The sequence below is a fragment of the Tenrec ecaudatus genome, chromosome 8 (assembly GCF_050624435.1).
Source record: "Tenrec ecaudatus isolate mTenEca1 chromosome 8, mTenEca1.hap1, whole genome shotgun sequence".
Lineage (NCBI taxonomy): Eukaryota > Metazoa > Chordata > Mammalia > Afrosoricida > Tenrecidae > Tenrec > Tenrec ecaudatus.
In genome coordinates this window covers 146,176,538-146,201,876 of record NC_134537.1, presented here as the reverse complement: position 1 = coordinate 146,201,876, position 25,339 = coordinate 146,176,538, and the positions used below count along the sequence as shown (strand labels likewise).

The 25,339-nt window shown below is 39.7% G+C and overlaps 1 protein-coding gene across 4 annotated transcripts in view; it reads right to left on the bottom strand.

Annotated features, from left to right (window-relative positions):
- The window catches only part of ATAD2B (ATPase family AAA domain containing 2B), a 174,105-nt gene that overhangs the window by 11,376 nt on the left and 137,390 nt on the right, over positions 1-25,339 (bottom strand). For 2 of the 4 annotated variants that reach the window (XM_075557052.1, XM_075557053.1), the window contains exons 21-24: positions 24,231-24,427; positions 20,801-20,960; positions 8,267-8,389; positions 3,612-3,749 (exon numbers count right to left, since the gene is read on the bottom strand). In XM_075557052.1, coding sequence (XP_075413167.1) covers positions 3,612-3,749; positions 8,267-8,389; positions 20,801-20,960; positions 24,231-24,427 — 618 coding nt within the window. The remainder of the gene's footprint in view (positions 1-3,611; positions 3,750-8,266; positions 8,390-20,800; positions 20,961-24,230; positions 24,428-25,339) is intronic. The other 2 variants (XM_075557054.1, XM_075557056.1) reach the window with 1 other exon arrangement.

Here is a 25,339-nt window from a genome sequence, read left to right as displayed (position 1 = left end):
GCTGAACACATTTACCACTGTGCCAACAAGGATCCTTTCACTTACAGCAGATTGTGAAAACTATCTTTACACAAACTTTCAAAGTAAGAGTAATAGGTATTCAAGCCTGACTTGATTGAAAAGAAACAACATATGGTTTCAAAACCGAGAAGCTTCCCACGCAAAAACATTTTTTAGAACACACAGTGAAACCTGCAAAAGCTGGAGTCTGTATAAAGTAGAAATCTGTCCAAGAAGGAAAACTTAAGAGCTCTTCCACTAAAAGAGCAACAGGAAAGTGGTAAGAAGGCAGCTTATCACAGGTGGGAATCCTGTCAGGCTCCGAAAACGAAGGCAAGCCCAGCACATTCCGGCTCTCCTAGAGTTCTCTGTGTAAACAGGAGAGCGCTAAGGACAGAGTCCTTAGATCATAGTTTAAATAACCACTCTATTCATTTCCTGACATTTCTTTATGCATCATACAAAAGGGAATATCATTTTATGACAATATTTGTTTGTTATACTCACACCTGCCTAATAGGAATTTGCAATCTATCAAGTATATAATGTTTAAATACTTCTTTGATTCTTTCATCTTTAAATCCATCAAAGTATTTACAAAAAATGGGGAAATTTCATCTACCTCTTAAAGGTTTCTAAAATCAATTCCAAACATCAAGCTACTAAATCAATCTGGATTGAAATAAATGTTCCCTTTCGAAATTGTAATATCAATGGAACCATCATTTCATTTCCCCCCTATTCATTTCTATTTTTAAAAGAATTTACAGTATTAGAGTATCTAACATAGAAAAGAAAATTTCTGCATGAGTTTACTGTTTAAAAGCTGGTGGAGCTAGGAGATGAGCATTCATAAGCATTCCACTAAATATGGGAAATGTGAACCTAGTCCATACTAAAGATGAAAGAAAAATGTTCGCCTTGCTCTCTCGCTAAAAGGTAGAGCTGTTGGGATTCCACTGCCTGACAAGTTACTCCTAAAACTGCCATCTCCCTTCCCCTCCAACCACGAAGGGGAGGAATGACTTTTTTCTCTTTACCAAGTCAGGCCACACTAGAACAAAAGGGCTGGGTGGTGGTCATGAAGAGGCACATCAATGACTCCACATGTAGTACAGCAGCCCCGCGAAGCAAGAGATCGTCTGACGTTTCCATTCTGGCTAGAAGCAGGGAAAATGTTCTTTTTCTTTGGGAGGAAGAACTGGATTTCCCTTTCTTACTACAGTATTATTGCCAACAGTTAATGTAATTGGGGTTAAAATAACAGAAATTGGTCATATAAACTCCAGGAGAGCAATGATATCAGTTTTGGTTTTTTTTATTCACTGCTCTATCTCCGTAGCATCTGACATGTGGTCGGAGTGTACGTTTGTGGAACTGACCTTTAGTACACTACTTCCTCTTTTAGAGGTGCTCTGTGTGAAAAGCCCATTTAAGGGCAGTCTTGAGAGTGAGTTTTTATGGCATCCCTGAGCTTTTCTCGAAAACTAGGGCCTAGGAAAGTATCTCTCCCTGAGGGAGATCTAGATTCAAAGTTTAGTAAACTCATGCAAAACAGACAATGTGTCACACATGCCACCTACTGGTAAGAGAGAACAAACTCACATTTGTAGATTAAAAGAACTTGTTCAATATTTAAATGAATTTAAACTGCTTAAAGCCAATATTTAGCACATATTTGCATCAGATGCCACGCCTGCAAAAAAAAAAAAAAAAGATTCCAAGGTTGAAATTAGTACCATGTGGCCGACTCTAGATCATCCCCATCGGTCAACTGACTCACAGCAGCTCTGGGAGGCAGAGCGAGCAGACGTGTCTGATAGGGTCTCCAAGGCTGGGATCTTACAGAAGCTGACTGCTGTAACTGTCTCCCTCAAAGCAGTTGGTGGGTGTTGAACCACCAATTTTTCCGTTAGCAGCCGAGCACTTCAAAAGTGCTAATATTGAACAAGTTCTTTTAATCTTAACAAGCTGAACTCCTTATAACAAGTGGGACAAACAGCTTTATTTTATCCAATGTCAGAGAGTTCAAAGTACTGTTGATCTGAGTTTATGCGGCTCTACAGGGCAACTGCGAGCTACAATCCACGAGATGTTGCTATGTACAGACAGATTTCCTAATTGATCGAGTTCCATTTGCACTGAGCATGGGGGCTTGGTACTAGAGGAAAACTTGCTGTATCATTCTTACAAGGGCAGATCCTTGTCTATCAGATTAATATCTGCCATATTACGGCAAGGGGAACATCGAGGTACTAAATATAGGGTAGATCTAGGTCCCCTTTCGGTGGACGGCCAATAAGCCAGAGGTCCCACCCAAGGTCCAAGGGCCATCCTTTCCAGTCTTGGGCGGCCACCTTTTGCTTCCTCTCCCGTCAGGGAGCTTCGGGCCTAAGTCCAAGGGCTACAGGTAGCTTTGAGGTAGAGCCTGCTTCATTCATTTGGGTTTCCACGTTGAGTACTTCTGGTGTGGCCCATGTTCCCTGTAAGGTCTGCAACTAAGGTCATTCTTGTGCTTCCTTCATGGTGTGGTTCACCAAGGGTTGGTTAGAAACTTACTCAAAGTGTCTATCTGGGACCTTAAACCTGGTTTTGTTCTCCCCTTGGGTTTCTAGGACAAATAGTTTTAATAAAGCAAATGTTCCAATAAGCCCTGAAAACTTTCGCACATATGAATGCCGCTTATCAGAAAGAGGGCAAGTTACAAAGGAAGGGAGTATGGCTCATTTATTCAAATTCAATGCCACAGGTGAACAGACTTATTCAGGGCAGCTTTACTGACAGTGGGAGCAATACATCACCTGTGTACCAAAGCACAGCAGCCTTTCTTCCAAGGAAAGCTACCTTCAGTTAAACGGAAAGATATTAGATAGATGCTGCTTGTTAGCATTTTCTTTTAGACATTTTATAGATCAACATGAATGACGAAAAAAAGAAGAAAGCATAGAACACTGAGTTGGCCCCTCATTTAAATAAATCTTGCCTGAACAAAACCAGACATAAAAAGAGGGGAGGGCAGATTTAAAAAATTGAACGTAAGTTATTCACTCAGAAAAATCAACCTCCTACTACAAAATCAACCATTCTCACAGGAGCTGCCAATTTCCACTGTCATCAAGAGAACACCCTGTGTAGCAGAAAAGCAGCGGGGAGGGAGGAGGTAAAGTCTACTGCAACCCAAACTCCATTTAAAGCTGAAGATCTTCACGCCTGGTTCGTTAATAGCCCTCACTGCTATCCAGTCTACTTGAACTTTTAGAGAGCCTAGAGATAGGGCAGGATCGAACTGCCCTGACACCTTAACTCTACGGAAGTAGAAAGCCTCGTCCTTCTCCCACAAAGCAGCTAGTGGTTTGTAACTGCTGTCCTTAAGGCTAACAGCCCAACAAGTAAGGACTGTGCCACCAGGTCTCTTTTCAGTGTACAGCAGGGCTGGATAAAATACGGCATGGGGGTTACTGAAATGCATACATTTCCGAGTCACGTCTGCAAGGAAAAGAGATGAGAAGAGTGCTGGGCAAGCAGCGGGACTGCGGTCTGTCAGCTCAATGCTGAGCGAATCTGCAGACGCTCCGCAGCCCCAGCCTCGACCACGGGGTCTGAATACTCACAGGCACATTTACTTGCAGAGTGGTGCCAGGCGTCCATGGGAGTTCTCTGTTTGTGCCGAAATGCCTCTTCAACTCTAGTTTCTGTCTTCCGAGAGCCGCTACCATGAGGATTTATTTGTTCTGCTGTTACCGATAAGCCTGCAAGCAGAAGATAAGCAATACCTATTGAAGTATTCCTAGCTACATAAACCAACACGGTTTAAAAAAAAAGTCTGAAATACAGAACAGAGTTTTAAAGTCATTAATTATACTTGGACAGTTTGCAATTCTGATGGGAAAAATAGTGTCTTTTGTTTTGAAATGGAAAGAAACTAGATATAAAATCATAAAACAATTGGCAGGGCCTGTTTACATTTAATCCTCAATAGTGGCCTATTTTTACTGATTTTCATTCTCAAAGGGAAGATTTTAACATCACCATGACCATGGGACAACAAGTTATAATGTGACAAAGTCATGATTCTTGCCATCTTAGTGTGAGTAGGTGTTCCCGTGACCTGCTTCCTAGTTGCCTGCCCCACCAAACTGCAGGGGCTTGGTTTTCCTGGACGGATCTTCAGAAGAGCAATCCTTGCACTTCAGTTTCTTAACTACAGATGTTTGTTTTGAGGGCTCTCTCTGGAGTCTCTGTTTCTTACTCTACACTACTACACATTCTCCCACAAAGTATCACTTTTACCTTCAGTTTCTATAATCACTCCTATATCTACATCTCACCCATATGTCCAATTGTTTACTTGATACTTCCAGTTGGACATCCTAAAACTAGATTATAGTCAAGTTAGTGCCTCATCTTCCTTTTAAAACTACCGCCTCCGCCGTCACTCGCTCAGGAGCCTGGCAGGTGCTTTGGACTTTTCCTTCTTTTCGCAATGCCCCTCAGCCCCCAGCCCTGTCTCTTTCCAATCCCTTCTCCTCTCTCCAGCCCCACTGCACTCATTCAAACCCGAGACTACCACAGTGAGGGTGCCCTCAGCAAGTTTATCAAGGTCTAGTTTATGGTTTACATAACATGAGAAGCACCCATCTGAAGCACGGTCTGTTATTTCTGAGCCAGCAGCGGTGTGCAGCCATTACATGACAGTTACGTTAGAACACTGCTCAGAAAAGCACCAATCGATTCCGCCTCCAGATTCGCCTCTTCTGGCCAGTTCCAGTGAACAGAATGATCCACTACGTGGTCTTATGAAGGCTTCTCTCACTTAGCATATTTTTTCAGCTCGTCTTTATTGTAACGCTTATCAATGCCATGTTCTTTTTAATATACCAGCATGTGGCATACTATCTTTTGTTTATACTGATAGACATTTGGGCTATTGCCAGTCTGTTTAAGGTTACTGCCATTAACATTCACGTGGGTACGTGTTTTATTTCTCTTAGGTTCTAAGAATGGAGTTGCTTGTAAATGTGTGTTTAATTTTTCAGGAACTGCCAAATTGTTTCCCAAGTTGCTTTCACTAGCATATTAACCAGACTTTCATCTCCCCGCCTGGTGGCCAAAGCTAGGGGACTGATTCAGTCCACTTCTTAGAGTCCTGCAGTGGCTCCTACTGACTGCAGCAGTGGGCCTCCCCCTTCAGTGTACACAAATAAACACCTAAACATTTGGGTAAAATGGAGCTTCCCCGGCCTTATTATGTTTAGAGAATTTCACTTACTAGGTCTACACTGATGTGGGAGCCCTGGTAGCATAGTGGGTTAGGCATTTGCAAGGTCAGCAGTTCAAAGCCACCAGCTGCTCCATGGGAGAAAAATGAGACTTTCTACTCCTGTAAAGCCCGATAGGGTTGGAAACCCACAGGGACGATTCTACTCTGTCTTACAGGGTCACTCTAAGTTATAATCGACTTGCTGTTGGTGAATTTGGTTTGGCTTTGGCACCGATGTAGTAGGCACTCATGTTTTGGAAAACACTGACCTACAGAATAACGTCCCAGGTCCCTGGTCTATCACTCAGCTATTGATTGGGAACCTGTTATGTATAAGATGGGGTCTGAAGGACTCAAGAAGAACCGTGATCAAGACATTCCAAAGACAAAATAGAAAAAGGCACAAGCACAAAGAGAGAGACGCGCACCCAAGAAAACGTCACGTGCTACGGTGACCACGAAAGCACTGCTGCAGGATGGAGAGGAAAGGCTTCTCCATAATCTGGAGGTCCTGGCCCCAGCTCACCTCGTGAGTCTTATCTCCAACCACTCTCTACTCATTCACACCTCTGAGCCATTAACATGAGGCAAAGTCTAGGTCTCGCTACTAGGTTCCATACGTGCACAGTTATTCCAAACAAAACATGTGTAAACATGTCTGCAATCAGTGAAGACAAATTTGGTCAGTTATATGAGGGGGCACCCCAAAAATGCAGGAATTATTCATTTGTTTTCAAAGTATGCATTCAATTAAAAAAAAAACAACCTTATCACCTTCTATGTACTCTCCATGACATTCGATACATTTGTCAAATCTGTGACTCTATTTTTGGAAATACGTTTCAAATTCATCTGTTTGAATGGCTCACAGCACCGCCCTCGTTTTATTCTTCACCACTTCTAGGTCATCAAATTGCTGTCCTTTCACGTCCCTCTTCATTCACAGAAAAAAAAAAACTCACATGGAGTGAGGTCAACTGAGTAAGGTGCATGGGACAAGAGGTATGCTGTTTTTTGTGAAATCTAGCACACTGAGATGGCTGCAAGAGCAGGTGCATTGTCCCGATGGCAAAACCAGTGCTCCATCTGCCACAAATCAGGCCTTTTTGTCGCACCCTGGTACACAATCTTCAGAACCTCTAAATAGACAGCTTGATTAACCTGGTGGAATGAACTTCAAATGCACTATGAGTCGATATTTTTGTCCATTCGGGAAACTGACGGATGTCCAGAATGAGGTTTGTCATCAATCAACATTTCACCTTTTTTGAAATGAGAAAACCACTCGTATACTTGAGTATTTCCCATCGTGCTGTCCTTCTAAGCTGTGTTCAACATCACAACAGTTTGTGCCGCATTTTTCCCGAACTGCATGCTGTTCTCTTCAATCAGCCATCACGAAAAACGAGATTCGAGTCAAACTGCTAGAAAAAGCTCACTGTGACCAGAGAACCTTCCCAGACCCGCCACTGAGTGCACCAACTCAGAGTGATTTGCTTGATGCTCACCTAGCAGGGGTGGTGGGTAGGTGGGCGCTGTGTGCGACAAATGCTCCGCCTAGGGGGGAGCTTTTTTCCAATTTGGGGGTACCCTCTCATACACTTCGTTCAATCTTTGTAAGGTGCCTTCATAAAAAAGTGCCGACTTCCTAGGCGATCTGTTGGACTAGTGAAATTTAATGAAGGGAAGACAGCTCAGAAGGCTGTGGAGATGACTGTTGGGGATTCCAAAGTGGTCATCTTGATAGATCTTCTCATAGGACAGGATGATCATGGGGCTTATTATGGAGCAGTTTTGAGAAAATTAAAAAGTGCATTGGTGAGGAAAAAAGGCCAAGAACATTGTGCCTATGATTTTTTCCAATCACACAGCAACGCACTTGGCTCCTTCTTCAAGGGAAATAATTGCTGTCCCTTAAGAATTTAGTTGGGAAACCGTACTCCATCCATCCAACAGCCCAGAACCGAACCCTTCAAACTTCTTTTTGTTGCCCAAACACAAAGAACCCTTCAACAGAACACAACATAAGTAAGTTCCTTGAGGATGCCCACACTGACATTCTGACACAGTCCCGATCACAGAGCACGGCGTTTTCCGGGAACGGGTTAGAGAGACAGAAACACCACCTCCAGACATGTACAGACCTAAGAGGAGGTGGTCAAGAAACAGTACACTTTTATATTTTTGCTTATCAAAGAATTCTATGATCTTATAATAATACTTTTTTGACTTATCCTTAAATACACTGTTTCTACTGACTCTACCCTTGTCGCTGCCACTCTCAATATTGACCTTCCAAAGGCCAGTGAAAATGTGCCCCCATCAGGTGTCGTCTCTTTGCGCCTCGTTGTGCTTTACACCAGTACACAGGTTACATGGTGCTTGGTTTGTTTGTCATTGCACTTGGTCCTACTGAAGCGAGAATTCCTCAAGGATAGAGATACAAATTGAATGAACAAGCCACATTTGCTAATTGTGTGTTTATAGGAACAAAAAATAAAATTTCAATGGGGGAGGAAATCAGTACTCCTAAAAACTTTTTTTTTTAAGTACCAAGTTTTAATGAAAATTGAAAACCGATCAGATATGAAAATAGACCCAAATCTTTAAATACACTCTTGCAACAGACAGCTCACTAAGAAATGCGTTGCTTCTGTCGTTGGCACTGCCTTAGGATTTTCACAGAACGAGCTGCTATGGATTTGCCGTGAAGTTGATAATGACTCCGGCCAGACCACTTACTCGTACAGAGTATGACTGTCCCTTGAGACACCTCTGGGGGATTTCAACCAGCGACCTTTTTACTAATGATCAGGTGCTTAATCAGCTGCACCACCTAGGGACTCATGGTGCATATAAGTAGCAGAAACTGAGGTTGTACCTCAAAATCCTCCTCCATATACGTTATTTTCATAATACCGACAACCTTAAAGAAACACCATTCAGTGGTTCTTGATCTGAATCAATACAGTAGGTTTCAAGTGCAAGTTCATGTCTGAAACTTACCTCTTTTTATTCTTGCTTCCTTAATTTCTTCACAGAGTTTATTAAATTCAGGATCTAATTCTGCTGCAATGATGGCATGTGCAGTGTCCTTCAGAGTACAAGCCCTGTGCCTAATTATCTTGTCTGTTAAAAAAGATGTCATCCATTAATTATAACTACGTGAGACGATGTTAACAAAGAGCATCCCGTAAAAAAAAAGGGCACAGACATTGTAAAACATATTTCTAGGTGAAACACAAGTCCATTAAATGATGGGTTAGAAAACAACAACCTCTTCAATCGAGTTGGTAATTCTCTAAAAACTATACTTTTAAGAATATAAAAGTACTAAGCCTTTCAAGCAAGCAAGCCTCAAAAGAAATATAATTTCATTTAAACTTTTGGAAACCAAACGTTGATTATGAAAACCTGTAGGATATTGAAAGAAGCTCTGGTAGCAGTGAGTGGGCTACTCATGGAGTTGCTAATCACAGGCTGGCGGTTCAAACCTACCAGTTGCTTTTGAGGAAGAAAATGAGGCTTTCTACTCCCATAAAGATTTAGTCTCAAAAGAAAAGAGGAGAAAAAAATGATTAGGGCAAAGACTGTACAGATGTGCTTTATACAATTGATGTATGTATATGTATGAACTGTGATAAGAATTGTATGAGCCCCAACAAATTGTTAAAAAAAAAAAAAAAAAGATTTAGACTCAGAAACGCACAGAGGCAATTCTACTCGGTCCTATAATGTGGCTATGAGTTAGAATTGACTCAGTGACAGTGAGTTTTTGCGATGTAGAGTATTGAGGAGGGGGCCAAGTGAGATTAGTTAGGCAAGCCTAGAAAGGGCTCTCTGAAGAAGGTATGCCATTTAATACATTGAGATTTAAAGCACAATTGGAGGAGTCGCTGAAATAGTGGGGAAAATACCAATGCAGACTCAGGAAACACTATGTGACATGAAAAGAAAAATTTGGGAATTTCACAAAAAAGATAGAAGACATGTGTGGTTAGAACACGCTAAGTAAGAGGGAAACTAGAACCAGAGCATATGAAAAGGATTTTACATGATGTCCAAAGAGCAATGAGTAGAAAAGAAGTAAGCTGGTGGGGGGCTGATTCTAACAAACAACTTTAAAAAATCACTCTGCCTGTTAACAGGAGACTTGATGGAAGGGATGGTTCACTAATAAACCAGAGGCTCCTTCCCCCCATCCCCCACTGTGACCTGTGAGAAAGGATCGGACTTGAGGCGTGGTAGGGAAGGAGGAATGTAACCAATCTGAGACGCATCGGAGGCTTCTATATGGTACAACTTCGCAAAGCCAATGTGGAGGTAAGGTTTAAGAAGAATCTCTAACTTCTTGCATGAAAAATGAGTGAATGGGAGTACCACTAAAGAAGATGTTTAAAAATCAGAGAATAGAGAGAGGAGAAAAATAAGTAACAATCAACAATTTTGGGCATTTTGATTTTGGGATGTCACCAAAATAATTACATAGTTATCATATATGCAAACGAATATCAACAATTCTTCTTATGACTAAAAGTAACCCATCATTTTATAATCTACAAATATTATTTAACACATTGCACTTCGTGAAATCATTTTTGGAAAAGAAATTCTACTGAAGTAGAAATAACATCTAAAACACTGCAAAACCAAACTCACTGCCATCAAAACAAATCCCAACTCAGAGCAATGCTGTACGATATAGCAGATCAGTCAGGGGGCAGGGTAGCAACGATGGAATATACAACTCTCCAGTGCCTAAATGCTTCCTCCCCACCCACTGTCACGATGCCAATGCTTCCTTACAAATCTGGCTAGACCAGAGCATGTGCACTGGTACAGACAGGAACTGGAAATACGGGGAATCCAGGACAGATGATCCCTTCAGGACCAGTGCTGAGAATGGCAATACCGGGAGGGTGGAAGGAAGGTGGGGTGGAAAGGGACAACCGATTGCAAGGATCTACATATAACCTCCTCCCTGGGGTTTGGACAACAGAAAGTGGGTAAAGGAAGATGTCAGAGAGTGTAAGATATTGATAAATTATGAAGGGTTCATGAGAGAGAGAAGTGGGGAATGAGGGGAAAATGAGCTGATGCCAGGGGCTTAAGTGGAGAGCAAATGTTTTGAGAATGATGAGGGCAATGAATGTACACATGTGCTTTACACAACTGATGTACGTGTGGATTGTGATAAGACTTGTATGAGTCTCCCATAAAATGATTAAAAGGAAAAAAAAAGATATAATAGAATTGTCCCTGGGGGTTTTTGAACCTATAAATCTTTTTTCTTAACCAGCAGCCAACATATCTATATTTATTGGTTTGAATGTTTTGTACCACTATCACTGATATCTGTATATTTATAAAAGCTTCATTAGCACATTATGTAGTAATAATGACATATTTTCGAGCACTTAGAACTTTCATATTTTCTACTGGAAGTAAAAAAAAATCCTATAAGATGCACATTATATATTAATTTAATAGATATAAAAACTGAACTCTATACTAAGTCATTTTTCCAAGACGTACGTTTAGTAAGTTTGGTACTTTGCTTCTGCACAATTTTACAGCGTTCTCTCTTTCAATCGTACTTTTTAATGAACATTATAATGTTAAATTGCTTTTCCGTGTTACTCCGTGTTGTTGCTAGGTTCCATCGAATAGGTTTGAACAGCTTATAAAACTTTCAAGGGGGTAGAAATCTCATCTTGCTCCAGTAGGGCACCTGGTGGATTCAAACTGCTAACCCCATGATTGGCAACTCGCTCCATACCCGACTATGCCGCCGGGTTTCCGCTAAAACAACTACACATTGGAAATACACAATCTGATGTTTGTGTCTGTGAACACGACTATAGAGCATCACTGTAATAAAGATAACGAACCTTATCCATGCATACACATTATTTCACTTCCTGGTTAAATTTATTCATAGGTAACGTATTCTTTTGGTGCTACTATAAGTGGAACTGTTCCTTAATCTCCTTTTCTATTTGTTCACTGGTGATAGATTAAAAACCTGATTTATGTGTTTTGAACTTTTATAACCGCTTTTTTTTAATTTGGTATAGATCTAGTTGTCTCAACACCGTTGGTTGAAAACATTATACTTCCTCTGTTGAAACACCTTTGCAATCTATGAAAAATTAACTGACCTTGCACATCGGGGTCTATTTCAAGTCTTTATTTCACAAGGAGCCCCGGTGGCACAGTCTGGTCAGAGGTACCTGCTAACCACATGGTCAGTGGCTCAAATCTACCCTAAGGAATTTATGAGGTTTTCTGCTCCTATGAAGACTTAAAAGGGTCTCAAAAATCCTAGAGTCATTTTGTGTTGGAATAAACCAGGTGACAATTGAGTGACTCTACCACCTCTTAGTTTCCCTTTATGCCAATTATCACATTATCTAGATTATTTTAACCATAATAGGTTTTGAAATAATGTGGTTATAAGTTTTCTAACTCTGCTTTGATTTTTCAAAAATGTTTAGGACTTTCTAGACCCTTTACCTCTTCAAATAACTTTTAGAATCAGCTTGTCCATGCCTGTACAATATCTGCTGGGGTTCTGATTTGGATTGTGTTGAATCCATAGTTCAACTTGAGGAACACAGACATCTTAACAAGATTCAAATCTGCTGATTCATAATCACAGTATCTCTCCAGTTATTCTGGTGTTTTTCTCATAAATGTTTTACAGTTTTCACTGTATAGGTCTCATATACCTTGATTGTATTGATGCTACTATAAATAATAGTTTATCTTATGGCACTGGCTGGATACGTTGTACAGAAAGGCTGAGTATAGACATCCTTGCAACGTTACTGAACTTAGGGGAAAATTTTTAGAGTCTAGCCCGTTCTTTGCATTGCTATCTATAATTTGTTATGAGCCACTGAGTCTAATGCTTTTGCATAGTAAGAACATACAAGTCAACATCTGGTATTCTCTGCTTTCAGCCAACATCCTTCTCAGAGCATCAGTGAAATCCCTTATGCTGCGTCCTCTTCTGAATCCAGCTTGAATTTCTGGCAGTGCCTTGTCAAGTACTGCTGCTTCTATTGTTGAAAGATCTTCGGCAAAATTTAACTTGCATTTTTTATTGATGGTATTGTTCAACAATCGCCACATTTCGTTTGGCTCAGCATTTTTTGGAATGGGCACACATGTGGACCTCTAACCTTCTTCCAGCGCTTCCAGCGCTGCATCAACTGAAGTGGCCTTGCTGGGATTGAAAATACTGGCAACAGAGCTTTCACCTCACAATGCAGAAGCCACTACAGCACCAAAACTGACAGAGGAATGGTGGGAAACGGTTCCTAACGGTTTCCTTATTGTCTTATTATCTGTATAAAGTCAGCTCTCCCATTTCTGTTTTGGTCATTTGAGGCTTATCCCTCCTCATCTTTATGAAAAGTTCAATAAAAAGCTTATCCACTATTGGTCTGAGTTTGGTTTCTTTCATTTTTATATTGTTTTCTATTTCAATGATTTCTATTCAAATCTTCCTTCTTTTCCCCCTTTTGTGCCCTGCTTATTTTGGATTCCGTTTTCCTCTAGCTTGTTCCACTGGGGTCAAGGTCGCTGGGGTGAGTCCTTTCTCCTTTCCTGACACGGGCACCCAGCGCTAGCACGTCCCTGTGTGCTGTAGTTACAGCCCACAGATTCTGATGTGTTTTCATTTTATTTAGTTGAAACTATTTTTTTAACTTTTTCCTGAACCAAGGGGTAATTAGAAGTGTACTATTTAGTTTTCTCACTCTGGAAAGTTTCCAGATAACTTTCTGTAGTCAGAGAACTTACTTTTGTATAACTTGAATCCTTTTATGGGCCCAAGATGGTCTAATTGGAAAATGTCCTAGTACACTTGAAAACCAATGTGTACATCCGCCGTTGGGCAGAATTCACTGTGGGTTGATTGCAACTCACACTGACCCGCTAAGCATGTGACCCAATCTGTCTTTAATTGGAGTACTTAGGTCAGAGACCAGCACATTTTTTCTCTAACTGGATGGAGTACATATCTGAGGTTTCTCCCAGAAGGTCTCTGTTGCAAGTATACATTTCTGACATGGTAGCACAAAAACAGCCATACACAAGCTTTAAAAAATAAAAACATGTGTTTGTATTCAGTTTAAAAACAAAAACAAAAAAAAACAAGCTTCATTTACAGAACAAGTCATCGCCTGGCTATTGTTTGCTGACCTCTGGTTTAAATGAACTAGCTTAAGGCTTATACCACGTAGTCTGAGTACAATTCACTAGTATAACTGCTAGTTGTTTTCCATTACCCCATGTAGTCATCCTACTCCTTTTAAACAGTATATGATTGTGTGTATGTGCTGTGTGTTTTACGTCCTTCCATCGATCTCCTTTGCTGGTGTATTAGCTCCAGGCTACTGTCTGCACAACTCCAGGTTCTCGGGAAGCTTCAACGGCTGTTAGCCCTTTGCTGGTACCTTCTCTGGCTGTGAGTAGTTGTGTCCTCAGCACTCTGCTGAAAGCCAGAAGAGGGCCTTCTGCAGCTGTTGTCGTGCTCGTGCTGCACAGGTTTCTTCTTTGGAAAACTCTGCCGAGTGCTCTAGCCACTGTGGTGCCCTTGGGTATCCCCTCCCTGGGCCACCATCTGGAAACGCTCCAGGAAAACAGTGTTCAGCTTGTTTATGCCTCGTCTCTTAGGGTCATTGTCCTTCACTACTTTATGATTAATGTCTTAGAAATGATTGCTGCATGTATTTTGTTCAAGGTTTTTATTTCATGTTAGAGTGTAAACCCAGTCCTTTGCCCTCCATCGTGACCAAAGGGAAAAGCTCCCTATATCTTAAAATATTATTTGAAAGCCACATAAATGACTGTATTAACATTCCAAAGCAGGATGTACCTTAATTATTCTAATTTTCTGTTAGAAATTTTAAGTGGGATTTACTTCTTACTAGGATCCCTGGTGGCACAGTGTTTACACATTGGGCTGTGCTCCAGATGGTAAGCAGTTCAAAACCACTGGCAGCTCTGAGGGAGAAAGACAGGGCTTTCTACTCCTGTATAAGAATTGGTCTTGGAAATTCACAAGAACAGTCCTACCCTGTCAGACAGGGTCACTACGAGTCACTATCCACTTGATGCCAGGGAGTTTTTTAGAGAGCTTGAGTTACATTTACTTGATACAGATAAAAGATAAAATGAACATCTTTTGAAGCAGCTACACTGGTGAACTAATACTACAGTACTTTTAGCTCACTGTCTGACCCCAGCTTCTACAGAGGTTAGATGAAATGCAAAACCATGTTGAAGGCACATTATCTCTTCCTCTACAGGAAGTCAAGGGTCAATGATCATTTATGCTTTGCTGTTTTTATAAGCACACTTCTCCTCTCCCATTCCACTCACTGTCCATTAAAAAGGTTAAAAGAATGAAGATAAAATAAAAGGGGGAAAAAACAACAACAAACGATCCTTAACATTCTCCACTGCTCTGAAGAACAAGCAATGTATTCTAAAGAGCACCTTTTATTTGATAGTAGACAAGTGCCTATCATTGTAACTCTTTTCAGTCACCCTTAGCTGAGATTATACATAGTATAGAATCATAGACTTAGAGACTATTAAAAGGGATACCCATAATCATTACTGGTTCTTACTCCTTTTCCTGAGGGGGAGGAGAGTAAGAATGGGCTAGCATGACAAACTAATAATTTATAAATTATCAAGGGTTCATGGGGGGAGGGGAGTGGGGGAAGAGGGGGAAAATGAGCTGGTATCAAGGGCTCAGGTAGAAAGAAAATGTTTTGAGGATGATGATGGCAACAAATATACAAATGTGCTTCACATAATGGATGTATGTATGGATTTTGATAAGAATTGTACGAGCCCCCAATAAAATGATTTTTAAAATAAAATAAATAAAAGTTACAAAATGCATTATATATAAAAAAGAATGAGCTAGAAGCAGAAAAGTACACATGTATGTATGTATATATGTATCCTTTTGTATGTAGTTGTTCAGACTCATAAACTTGATTTAAAATGCTTGCTTTCATAATAGTGCATGAATAGAAGCTACACACCAGCTAATTTTACTTTTTCTAATGCTTTATGGTCTCAAGATTCTCCAAGTTTATTTAAGAAATCTGAAAGTAACATAAGACCAAACTCACTGCTATCCAATCCATTCCAACTCATAGGGTAGGGTGGAACTGACCCTGTGAGCTTCTGAGACTGTAACTCTTCACGGGAGTAGAAAGCCCCATCTGTGATTATGCAGTCAGCAGACGGTGGAAGCCACTACACCCCAGGGCTCTTTGTTAACATGCCCAAAATTAAATGTAGTATTCGAACGAATGCTCGTTCTTCCATCTACTTACTTCTCTGACGGCCTACCACACCAATGAAAACCAAAAGCCATTCTCATCTCGCTCAGTCATATCTAAAGCCTCCATATGCGATGTCTTCCACTGCCATTGCCAACAGAGAAAAACAGAGAACCTTAACTTGTCTCCTAAACGCCTTCTCACCACTGTGTTGAGGCTACTGATGTTACTCAAACTAGCAGACTCTTAAAATACTAATCAAATAATATCGTACCATTTTCTACCTCAAAACCACCTAAGGTAGTACCTTTACATCAAAGAATGAAAAGGAAAGCCCTCACACGCTCCTTACATGGATAGAAAGCCTCCTACCGTTTTTATCTTCCAGACTCTTCACTAAGTAGGCTTCAAGCATTTTACAGAATCCAGACCTGTGCCTTACTCATCTCTCTCTCTCTCTCTCTCTAGCACGGAACATCATGATTCACTCGTAGGAAATGGTTAGTAGTTGTCAGGCAACAGTGAATTGGTGGGGTAGAGCGATAGAATTGCCTATCCATTTTCCACAAGCACAAATTTTCCAGCCAGGATTTGTACACTACTTGCTTCAGCCTGGAAAAAAGGCCCTTCCCAATCTTGCTTATCTCCGGGTAATATCTTGTCTTCTGTGCTCCAGTCATACTTTGCACATATTTCTAACAGGCAAGATGACACTACATTATGGTCATGTGCTGCCCTCTCTAGACAGCATGCATCACTGCTGCCTTGCCTGTCAGTTGGTATTACTGTGATGGCTTTGCATGTTGCTGTGATGTTGGAAGCTATGCCACCAATATTTCACCTGCCAGCAGGGTCATCCAAGGTGCATCGGTGTCAACAGAGCACCAGATGAACAACAATCTGGGAAGAAGGCATAGGGGTTCCACCTCTAAAGAATTAGCAACCAAAATCCTGATAAATAGCAACAGAACATGGTCAAACAGAGTGCCGGAAGATAAGCCCCTCAGGATGGAAGGCACTCAAAATATGACTGACGAAAGGGCACCTTCTTGAAACCACGCCAGCCTTCATGACATGGATTGAGTATAACGTTCATGACCTGAACTTGCTATTAGGGCACAACGCAAAATGAGAAGCAACAAGCTGCAAAGAAACACTAACAATCAGAATATGGAATGTATCAAGTACGAAGCTAGGAAAATTGGAAGCCAGGAAAAATGAACTGGAACACACGAAGGTCTACACTCTAGTCATAAAGTGAACTGAAATGGAAGATCGCATGATTTAACACACCAGGAATGACAAGCTCAAGAGGAATGGTGCCACATTCATTGTCAAAAAGAACACTGCAATACCTAACTTGAAGTACAGTGCTACTCGTGATGGGATATTATCTACATGTGCCTTCAGGGAAGTCCAGTCAAAACCACGATTATTCAAATTCAGGGACCAGCCACTAAAGCTAGTGATGAAGAGACTAAAGAATCACCAACTTCTTCAGACTGAAATTGATCAAACATGTAATCAAACTGCATTGTTAATTATTGGTGATTGGCATGTGAGCATTGGAAACAAGGATGATGGGGCAGTAGTTCAAAAATACCGCCTTAGCGACAGAAACGAAGCCGGAGATGGCAAGGTAGAATTCTGTAAAAGTAATGACTTCCTCACGGCAAATAGCTTCTTTCTACAACATAAACAGCGAGCGTAAATGGGACATTGCCAGGTGGAATGCACAGGAACCGAACTGACCACAGTGGTACCGGCAACCTCGGGGGAGTGAAACAGATTCCCCTTCTACGGCCTGGATGCAATTCTGCAACACGGGCACAGTACTGTCCCTGGGTTTTAGCTTCATTTGACTTCACTACCGGGGTTCTATGTCAGTGCGCAGCCTGCACGCAGTGCTCTTAAACAACATATGGACGTACGTGTGTCCCCACACCCTCAGCTTGCCTTGCACAACAGAGCGAACACTGAACCCACATAGTATGAAATGAGCTTTGGGTTTAGGTCTGGACTTTAGTGCTACTTCTACCACTTTTTAGTTCTTTTAACTTCAATCATGCGAATCCTTCTAAGTCTTACTTTCCTCATTTATAACATAGAGATTAGTGCCCTTCTCTCTGGAATGGTTGTAAGATTTAAATGAGAAGATATAGTTGGCCCAGCGACGGGGAAATTAAAATGACCATTTTCCTGTGTCTCAACCTAAATATGTCAACCTCTAAGCCCAGTGCCTTGGGCATGGTAAATGTTGCATAAGGCTGACTGTTGACATCTACTTGTTCTCATTATCATCATTATTGTTTTAAGATTTTTATGCGCTCTTTATAAAGCATATCTACTTTATTCTACCTTCCTGCTTGTTAAATTCCTTAGATTACACTTTAAATTTAATTCTATTTTGGAATAAATCTAGATACTAGTATTGAAAATGAATTTCAGTGCTAAGAGAACCCCACTTGAGAAGATCAATTTTGATCTTTTCCCCCGAGCAATTAATTATGGCCACATTATGTAATAACATTACTCTCAAAAATGAAGCAGTGGTTTCTAGTATTTCTTTTACTGTGGATTTCAGTTATATAATCAAAGAATATGGCTCTATGTCAGTTATAGTTAGCATGACACTTGTAACTTCCACCTTTTGATCTTTTAAGATGCAAAAAGTGTGATCTAATTTATAAGCATTATTTTAGCCCTTTTCAGATATTTTTCAAGTTTTTAGGCAAGAGGCCTGTTTTTCCTTGGCAACATAACCCCTTGTTATGCATCGGAAAAACAATCTCAGGGTCTGCTGTGTCGCAAGTGGAAATTACATGAATGTTGTAGTACTCTGACAAGTTCTCTGGAGTATTTGAAAGCTTATGGTGTTCTGTTTTGCAGCACATTTGGCTATTTGGGAGTGGGGCAGAGGAAAACCAACTTGCACCCACATAGAAAACAAAAAGCAACATTTTGAAAGCTATCATGTTGCCTGAGCATTTACATGGATCCTCCTCGCCTGAGGATGGTGTGGGCAGGATTTACGTAGGAGCCAGAAGAAATTTCACATGTGTATGTGGGTTGTGTACCAATAAAACTGTTGTGACAGAAGAGAAATTTAACTTGTGTGTTCTGAATGTGACCAATCATATACAAGAATCTAATTTTTAGCTTGTAGATTGTTGACAGGAATGTCAATAATGTACATAAAATTCATGCTATAAGGATATTCATCAACTTTCCAACAAAGAAAAAAACTAGAATTCCCAATAATAGGATATTAGCAATTACAGTTCTTTTGTATGATGAAAAAAATGAAGAAACATGATTCTTAATTAAGAAAGCGCTTCACAAAACATTACATGAACAAGAGTTTACAAAAATCACTTATGACTTTAGGGAAAATAGTATGCATGTGTGTGTATGATAACACTAGGTAAGAGGATTACAGTTTAGTTTTCTTTTCTTTCTTCTTAGTTTTTCTAGATGATACCTTTAAGAAGCCAAACAGAAGAAAAACAAACAAAAACCACGTAAGATGAACATTCTAATACAATAGCCTAAGACCTATTAGATACCAGAGCAGCAATATAAAAAAATTGGTCCTGCCTCTTAACTTGGAATTAGGATGTGTGATTTACTATACCTGAGTGAACCTGGGATTGAGAAACCCAGGTCTTTCTAATCGGGAGCCTGGGTTGAGAACCATGGGCTGAAAATACAGTGCACAAGCAATACTCCAAAGATCTTTAGAGGAGGGAAAACTTAAGGAGGGGAAAGAAACCAACCACCTCACTCGTACAACCCTTGTTGGAACAGTGAGAATTCTCAATCAAGTGAGCTAGAGGAAAACGGCCCCTGGCAGCTAGGAGCTGGCCAATACTACCAGCTAGGCCTGGGTGTGCTTGCGTCAACCTAACTGAAAGCCGGGCTGCCACCCCTTGGCAGGCAGTGGAATGATATGCAGAGGGAGGGAGGACTTGCAAAAACACAGATGCATACACTTTATCCTGGAACACAGACTACAGTTCAAAAGTTTTTCACTGCCAGGGGGGTGCCGAGTTTGTTTGCTTCCCCCCCTAAAAAGTGGACAGTAGGTCACATAAGTTTGGGAACCCACATGTTAAATAATTTCACAGAACACCAACATCAATGGTGTGGCCCTTCTGAGCCTATGATAAATCACCTGAGCACTCTGTAACCATGTCTGAATACAGATAACAACATGAACATTGTCTTAGCCATAAAAAGTAACCAAACATAATCCTATCCTAGTTAATAACAAAGGCTGCTGTTTCTTTATCAATTACCTTTAGCCTCATTCCATTCTTCCTACCTTCTAAGTGCTTAAAATGCCCAATCACAAAAATATTCACTCCAAATAACATCCAAACCCTTACAAAGCTCTACTTTATTAAACCTTCCCCCTAATAACGTAACACAAGTCTAAACCATGCATGACTGATTCTTCATGTGGCATATTCAGGTATTTCCCTAGTGGCAGTCCTGGAGAGTACAGATAAAAGGTGAGACTATGTCCAGAATGGGATCAGGAGTAAAATATTAAAATTGCATAAAAACACCTACACAACTTATTGAAGACAGAACTGTTCCCACACGGTGGGTATTTGTATATACAGAAGTATCTTCTGATGGGTTCCAACAAATTCAAAAGTCTGACCAGTATTTATCAGCATTGGTGTCGCTGATAAAGTAAATAAATATTTCAATATGAAATTCTCAATTATTTAGTTTTCTATCATAACCGGGATACAGTTTTTTTCAATTGCAGTATAAAATAATGAATGGAAAAAGGAAATGCTCAATGTTAAACATAATACTCAGATTAAAATTATCCATTAACTTAAGTATGTTATTTCTAATGTGTAATTATTTCTACATCAAGACATTTCTGAATAAATAATGGGCCATTAAAATTCATTGATCTATCTAGACCAGGGGTAGGGAGCATCTGGCCCATGGGCTGTATGTAGCAGGCCTGCGAAATCATCCATACCAGCGAACATCCCAGGCCTCACCAGAGCAGGGGTGCCAGCTATCACAACAAGGGTGACTTCAGTACATGTTTGAGGGTATGGCTCACAAATGGCGTTATCAATACCCAAATGGCCCGTGGGAGGAAAAAAAGGCTGCCCTCATCCCTGATGGAGACATAAGCATGATTCAGTACTTAAACTATCAGTGACTATCAAGGTCAGTCTTGCCCTGTCCGTCTTACCTCCAGGGTCCTTATCCGGATTGTACTCTAGAGCATTGCTGCAGATGAGGTCGACATCCTTCAGGAAATCCTTAGCTGTCAGGTAATTATGCTTATCAATTTTAGTTATTATTGTTGATAAATCCATTGGCTCCTTGATTACCTCGAGATAATCTGAAACCTACAGTAAAAGGGATATTTTCATGAAAATTATTTCTGGGTTTGCATACAATCTATTCAATTTGTAAAAACACAAAATAAACGCATGGCTATTTTAAAAGTAAATGTAGACATCTAAGAAATCAGAATATTTGCAGTACAATTTATTCTACGAAAGTTAGTATGTGGTATACTTTCCATGAATAGCCTCAATTTCCAAGTCATATCTAAATCAGCTCTGAATTATTTCTAATTTGGAAATCTGAAACCAATTGCCTAAGATTTTTTCTGTGGCTTTTCATCCTGTGGCCGTCTTGAGAAGAGGGTATGGCTATCGTGAGAAACCTCTCCTAATGAAGCTCTCTAAAATTTGCTAACACATTTTGTTCCTTCTCTTTCAGTTTTCTATGGCAAATCACATTTCATGGAAAGTGTTTCTACTCCTTTGGAGGCATTACGGATGGATATTCTGAGTCAATTTTGAACCAATTAAAGTATTGATTTATTCCTATGTAAAAGATTTCTTGGACTTGAAACACTGACAAAATAAGAAAGAGAAATACATCTGGCTCTGTGTGCTCATTTTCTGGGAGCTAACCCAAAAGAGATGATACTAAGTAATGATCTACCAATAGGTTCTTTTTTTTTGTTTCTACCAATAGATTCTATGTGTCTACCACTTGACCAAAAAGAAAGCTCCAGCAATGTATGTGTGTGTGTGTTATACATACATTATACAAGATTATACATACATAATCTTCCCTAATGCAAATCCCAAATCACATAATTAGATCTGATATAAAAGTACTAATGTATAAATAGGGATATATTGGTCCAGGATAAATTTCTACATAAAAGTACTTCCTGCTCTATGAAACTGACACTAGTTTCAGATGGCACTGTCATTACTTTTTAACATGTATGTGTACTCACGCATATAAAACAGAAATCTCTTCAGATTTTACAAAAATACTAGGGGAGAGAATATGTGTACCCTTCTTTATTTTTACTTTTTACATTTTGGCTGGTAGGAGCTTTTGAAAAGCCAGTGAATCTTCGTATAGGGATGGTAGTAGAGTTATAATGGAACAAGTAATAGCTCAGAAGATATTAGTAAAACTCTTGTCTCTGGCAGCTGGTATTCCCTGTATACATGTAGAAAACGTTTGATAAACTCTAAGGCACTATAAATATATATTTATATATATATTACCAATGGCCATAAAATGTTAGTGCCTATGCTTAGTTTTAAAATTCAGTATTTATTTTCTTAATGTTTATCTTCTCTGCTGTTGGCTTTGGAACTTATTAAAGTTTGTAGACACTTCAAAATCATTCTTTGAATATAAGCTTTGTGTTTTAAGTTCTCTAAATGCCATCTTGTTTCTCCTTCTAATCCTTCCAAGGACTCCTGCGTGTGAGAGTAGACAGAGAACCAGTGGCAGAATGAACCCGAGACAAAAGAACCTAACAAGAACGAGGAAGGGGACTCAACCCTTATATCAAAGTTGCATCTGACCGATACTCTCTTTCCTTTTCCATGGCCTTACCATCATTTCTAAAACTTGTGCTCTATTGCATTTGAAATCTGGCAATCTCTTCTGATTTGAAAGAAAAAGCAAAATTGGTTTATTCTAATTATAGGAGGTTGTCTTGAGGTAAGCTATTATCCCTAAAAAGCATGAAAGTTCAAACATACCCAATTTGGAGCAGAGGTCAGAAGGCATTTAAAATAATTAAATTATCTGAAAACACTATAGGAAAAATAAGTGTCATTAATATGTAGTAAGAAGTGCCATTAACAACTGAAAAAAGCAAATTGGGCAGACCATATTATCCCAGTAAGGAGGCCCTGGAGGCACAGAAGTTATGTATTGGGGTATTAACCACAAAGGCAGTCGTTCAAAGCCACCAGCCAGCTCCAACTGAGAAAAATGAGGCTTTCTTACACCTATAAAGATTTGTAATCTCAGAAACTCACAGGGACAGTTCTACTCTGTCTTACAGGGTCGCTAAGAGTCAGCTATGATTAGATTGCAGTGAGTTTGGATTCTGAGGGCTTATTATGCCAGTAAGAAAGAAAAAAGGTGAGGGGAGGGGAGGGCGGTACTGCAATGTAGTATAAAAGTCAGAACTAAGCACAGGATGGATTAAGGATGGGCTTTGAGTTTTTAAAAAGACCAAGTTGGAGCTATGTCATTTGCCAACTATGCAATCTAACTGAGCCTATTTCCTATGCTACAAAATTAGAATAATCTGGACATTGGAAGATTATTTAAAGAAATAAATGGGTGAAACTATTTATTGTGCACAGAAATATTAATAAAATTAGAGATAGTCCCTTTATTCCACAAAAAGGAAAAATACATAATGACTTTCCAGGAAGGGAAAAACAGAATGCTAGCTCATTTGTGCCGAGTCACACATGAAGTAATGGTTCCAAAGGAAGCGTCTTAAGTCCAGAAGCACATATTTCACCACTAGGACATGACACTGAACTTTGAATCATTTCATAATTCAAATTTAAGGAAAAAAAATCAAAACAAAAAACACCAACATTGTTCAAACATGGAGTCTGAACTATCAGAAGAAGGCCAGTAAAGATTACAATGTGTTCATCCACACACTATATTATACCAGGATAAAAAAAATTATCATAATCTAAAATATAAATCATTTACACTAATTATGATAGCTCCCAAATGGAAAATTTCTTTACTTGTTATCATAAATCATGCTCCCACTAGCACACAAAACAATACACACAGAAAGAAATTTTCCACCAGGAACAAAGAAAATCTTGGAGGAAAAAATAATGTTAGCCGCATAGGATGTGCTCAATTCAACAGTGTCTAAGTCACAGGCATTTCCAAAATATGAACTACAAAGAATTTCCAGGGACCTTATGCATCCCTTCTAATGATTTATGTGTCATTTGAGGAATGCCAATATCGGCATTAGTTAATATCAGATTTTTTTGTGAGCAGAATTTATCCTGGAATAAAAATAGTCTAGTATGGATCAAGTAAACTTAATCCTCTTCGTAAACTGAAGAGTAAGAGATCATAAGGATCAAGAATAATTAACAGGAAAAATATAAATCAGTCACTAATTTTATCCAAAAGTCACTAGATGTTTGCTGGTGACACGGTAGTTATCACATGGATTATAATTTTATAGGCTAGGGGTAATATTCATCCATGCCTTTGTTTTTTTCCTTCCAAAAAAAGATGTCAATATTTTTTCTTTTAGCCAGTTCAACTTCACTGTTTGCACACTACTGAAACAAGACCTCTTCAATATCCACCGGTTTGCTGAAGATGTTAAAGCGTTTATCTGTGGCCAGCCTCTTGGTTACATCCCTGAGAAACAACCGCAATTCTCTTAAAGTATTTTCCTCTTGATCCTCCATCCGATTTTTTTCCGATTCTGATAACTGGCGGGGTGGAGACGGGAGTGCAAGAGGGAGCACTTCCATAGCACAAAGCGCTAAAGAGAAGAAAGAAACGTCAGGATTCAAAAACGGCATTCCCGCAAAGTGCACCTTTAGGAAAAGGAGACTTCCAAAGTACGTGAATCATGTTATTCGAAGAAGATGTCAATGGAAACAAAAAACCGGAAGTAGCTGTACTTTGTAAAACAACACACAAGAAAACCCCAACCTACTGTCATCAAGTCCACTCTGACTCACAGCAAGCCTGCGTTGGAGGAGGTAGAACTGCCCTATAGGGTTTCCAAACTTGTTATCTTTAAGGAACCAGACTATCAAATCTTTCGCCCATGGTTTCGAACCATACACCTTTTAGTTACGTAATAGCCAAAGTGCTTAGCCACTCCCTAACTACTAAGAAGATATCTTTAAAACATAAATAATTTGACTCAGAAATGTAACTTCCACAAAACATAGAAATATGTCAAATCCACACAAATATTTTTAGGATAAAGTATCATATAGTTAATTTGCTTGCATGAATTTTGTTTAAGACCTGTTTCTCAAAGTAAGGTTGCTTTTTATGTATGCAAAATAAAAGAATCAAGTAACAATTATTTGGTCTTTCCTGTCCCCAAAGAAATTCAGATTCTAGGCAAATATACTACCTTCATATTCTCAGCATAGCAAAAAAAGGGTAGGAGAAATAAGAGAGTCGCTGAGATTTGAAGAGACGAAAATCAATTCAGTTTAAAGTATAACATGTAAATGTAAGATATTCACTACCCAAGCCAAAGCGAGACTCGTATTAAAGAGTAAGCAATTAATTTTCCTACTGTGTGAGCCCCCTCTTCCGGCTACAGTTGTCAATCCAATTCCTTGTGGGCCGTCCTCTCCCTCACCAAAGACGGTGTCTTTCTCTACGGACTGCTCTCTCCTGACAATATGCCCAAAGTCTCACTATCCTTGCT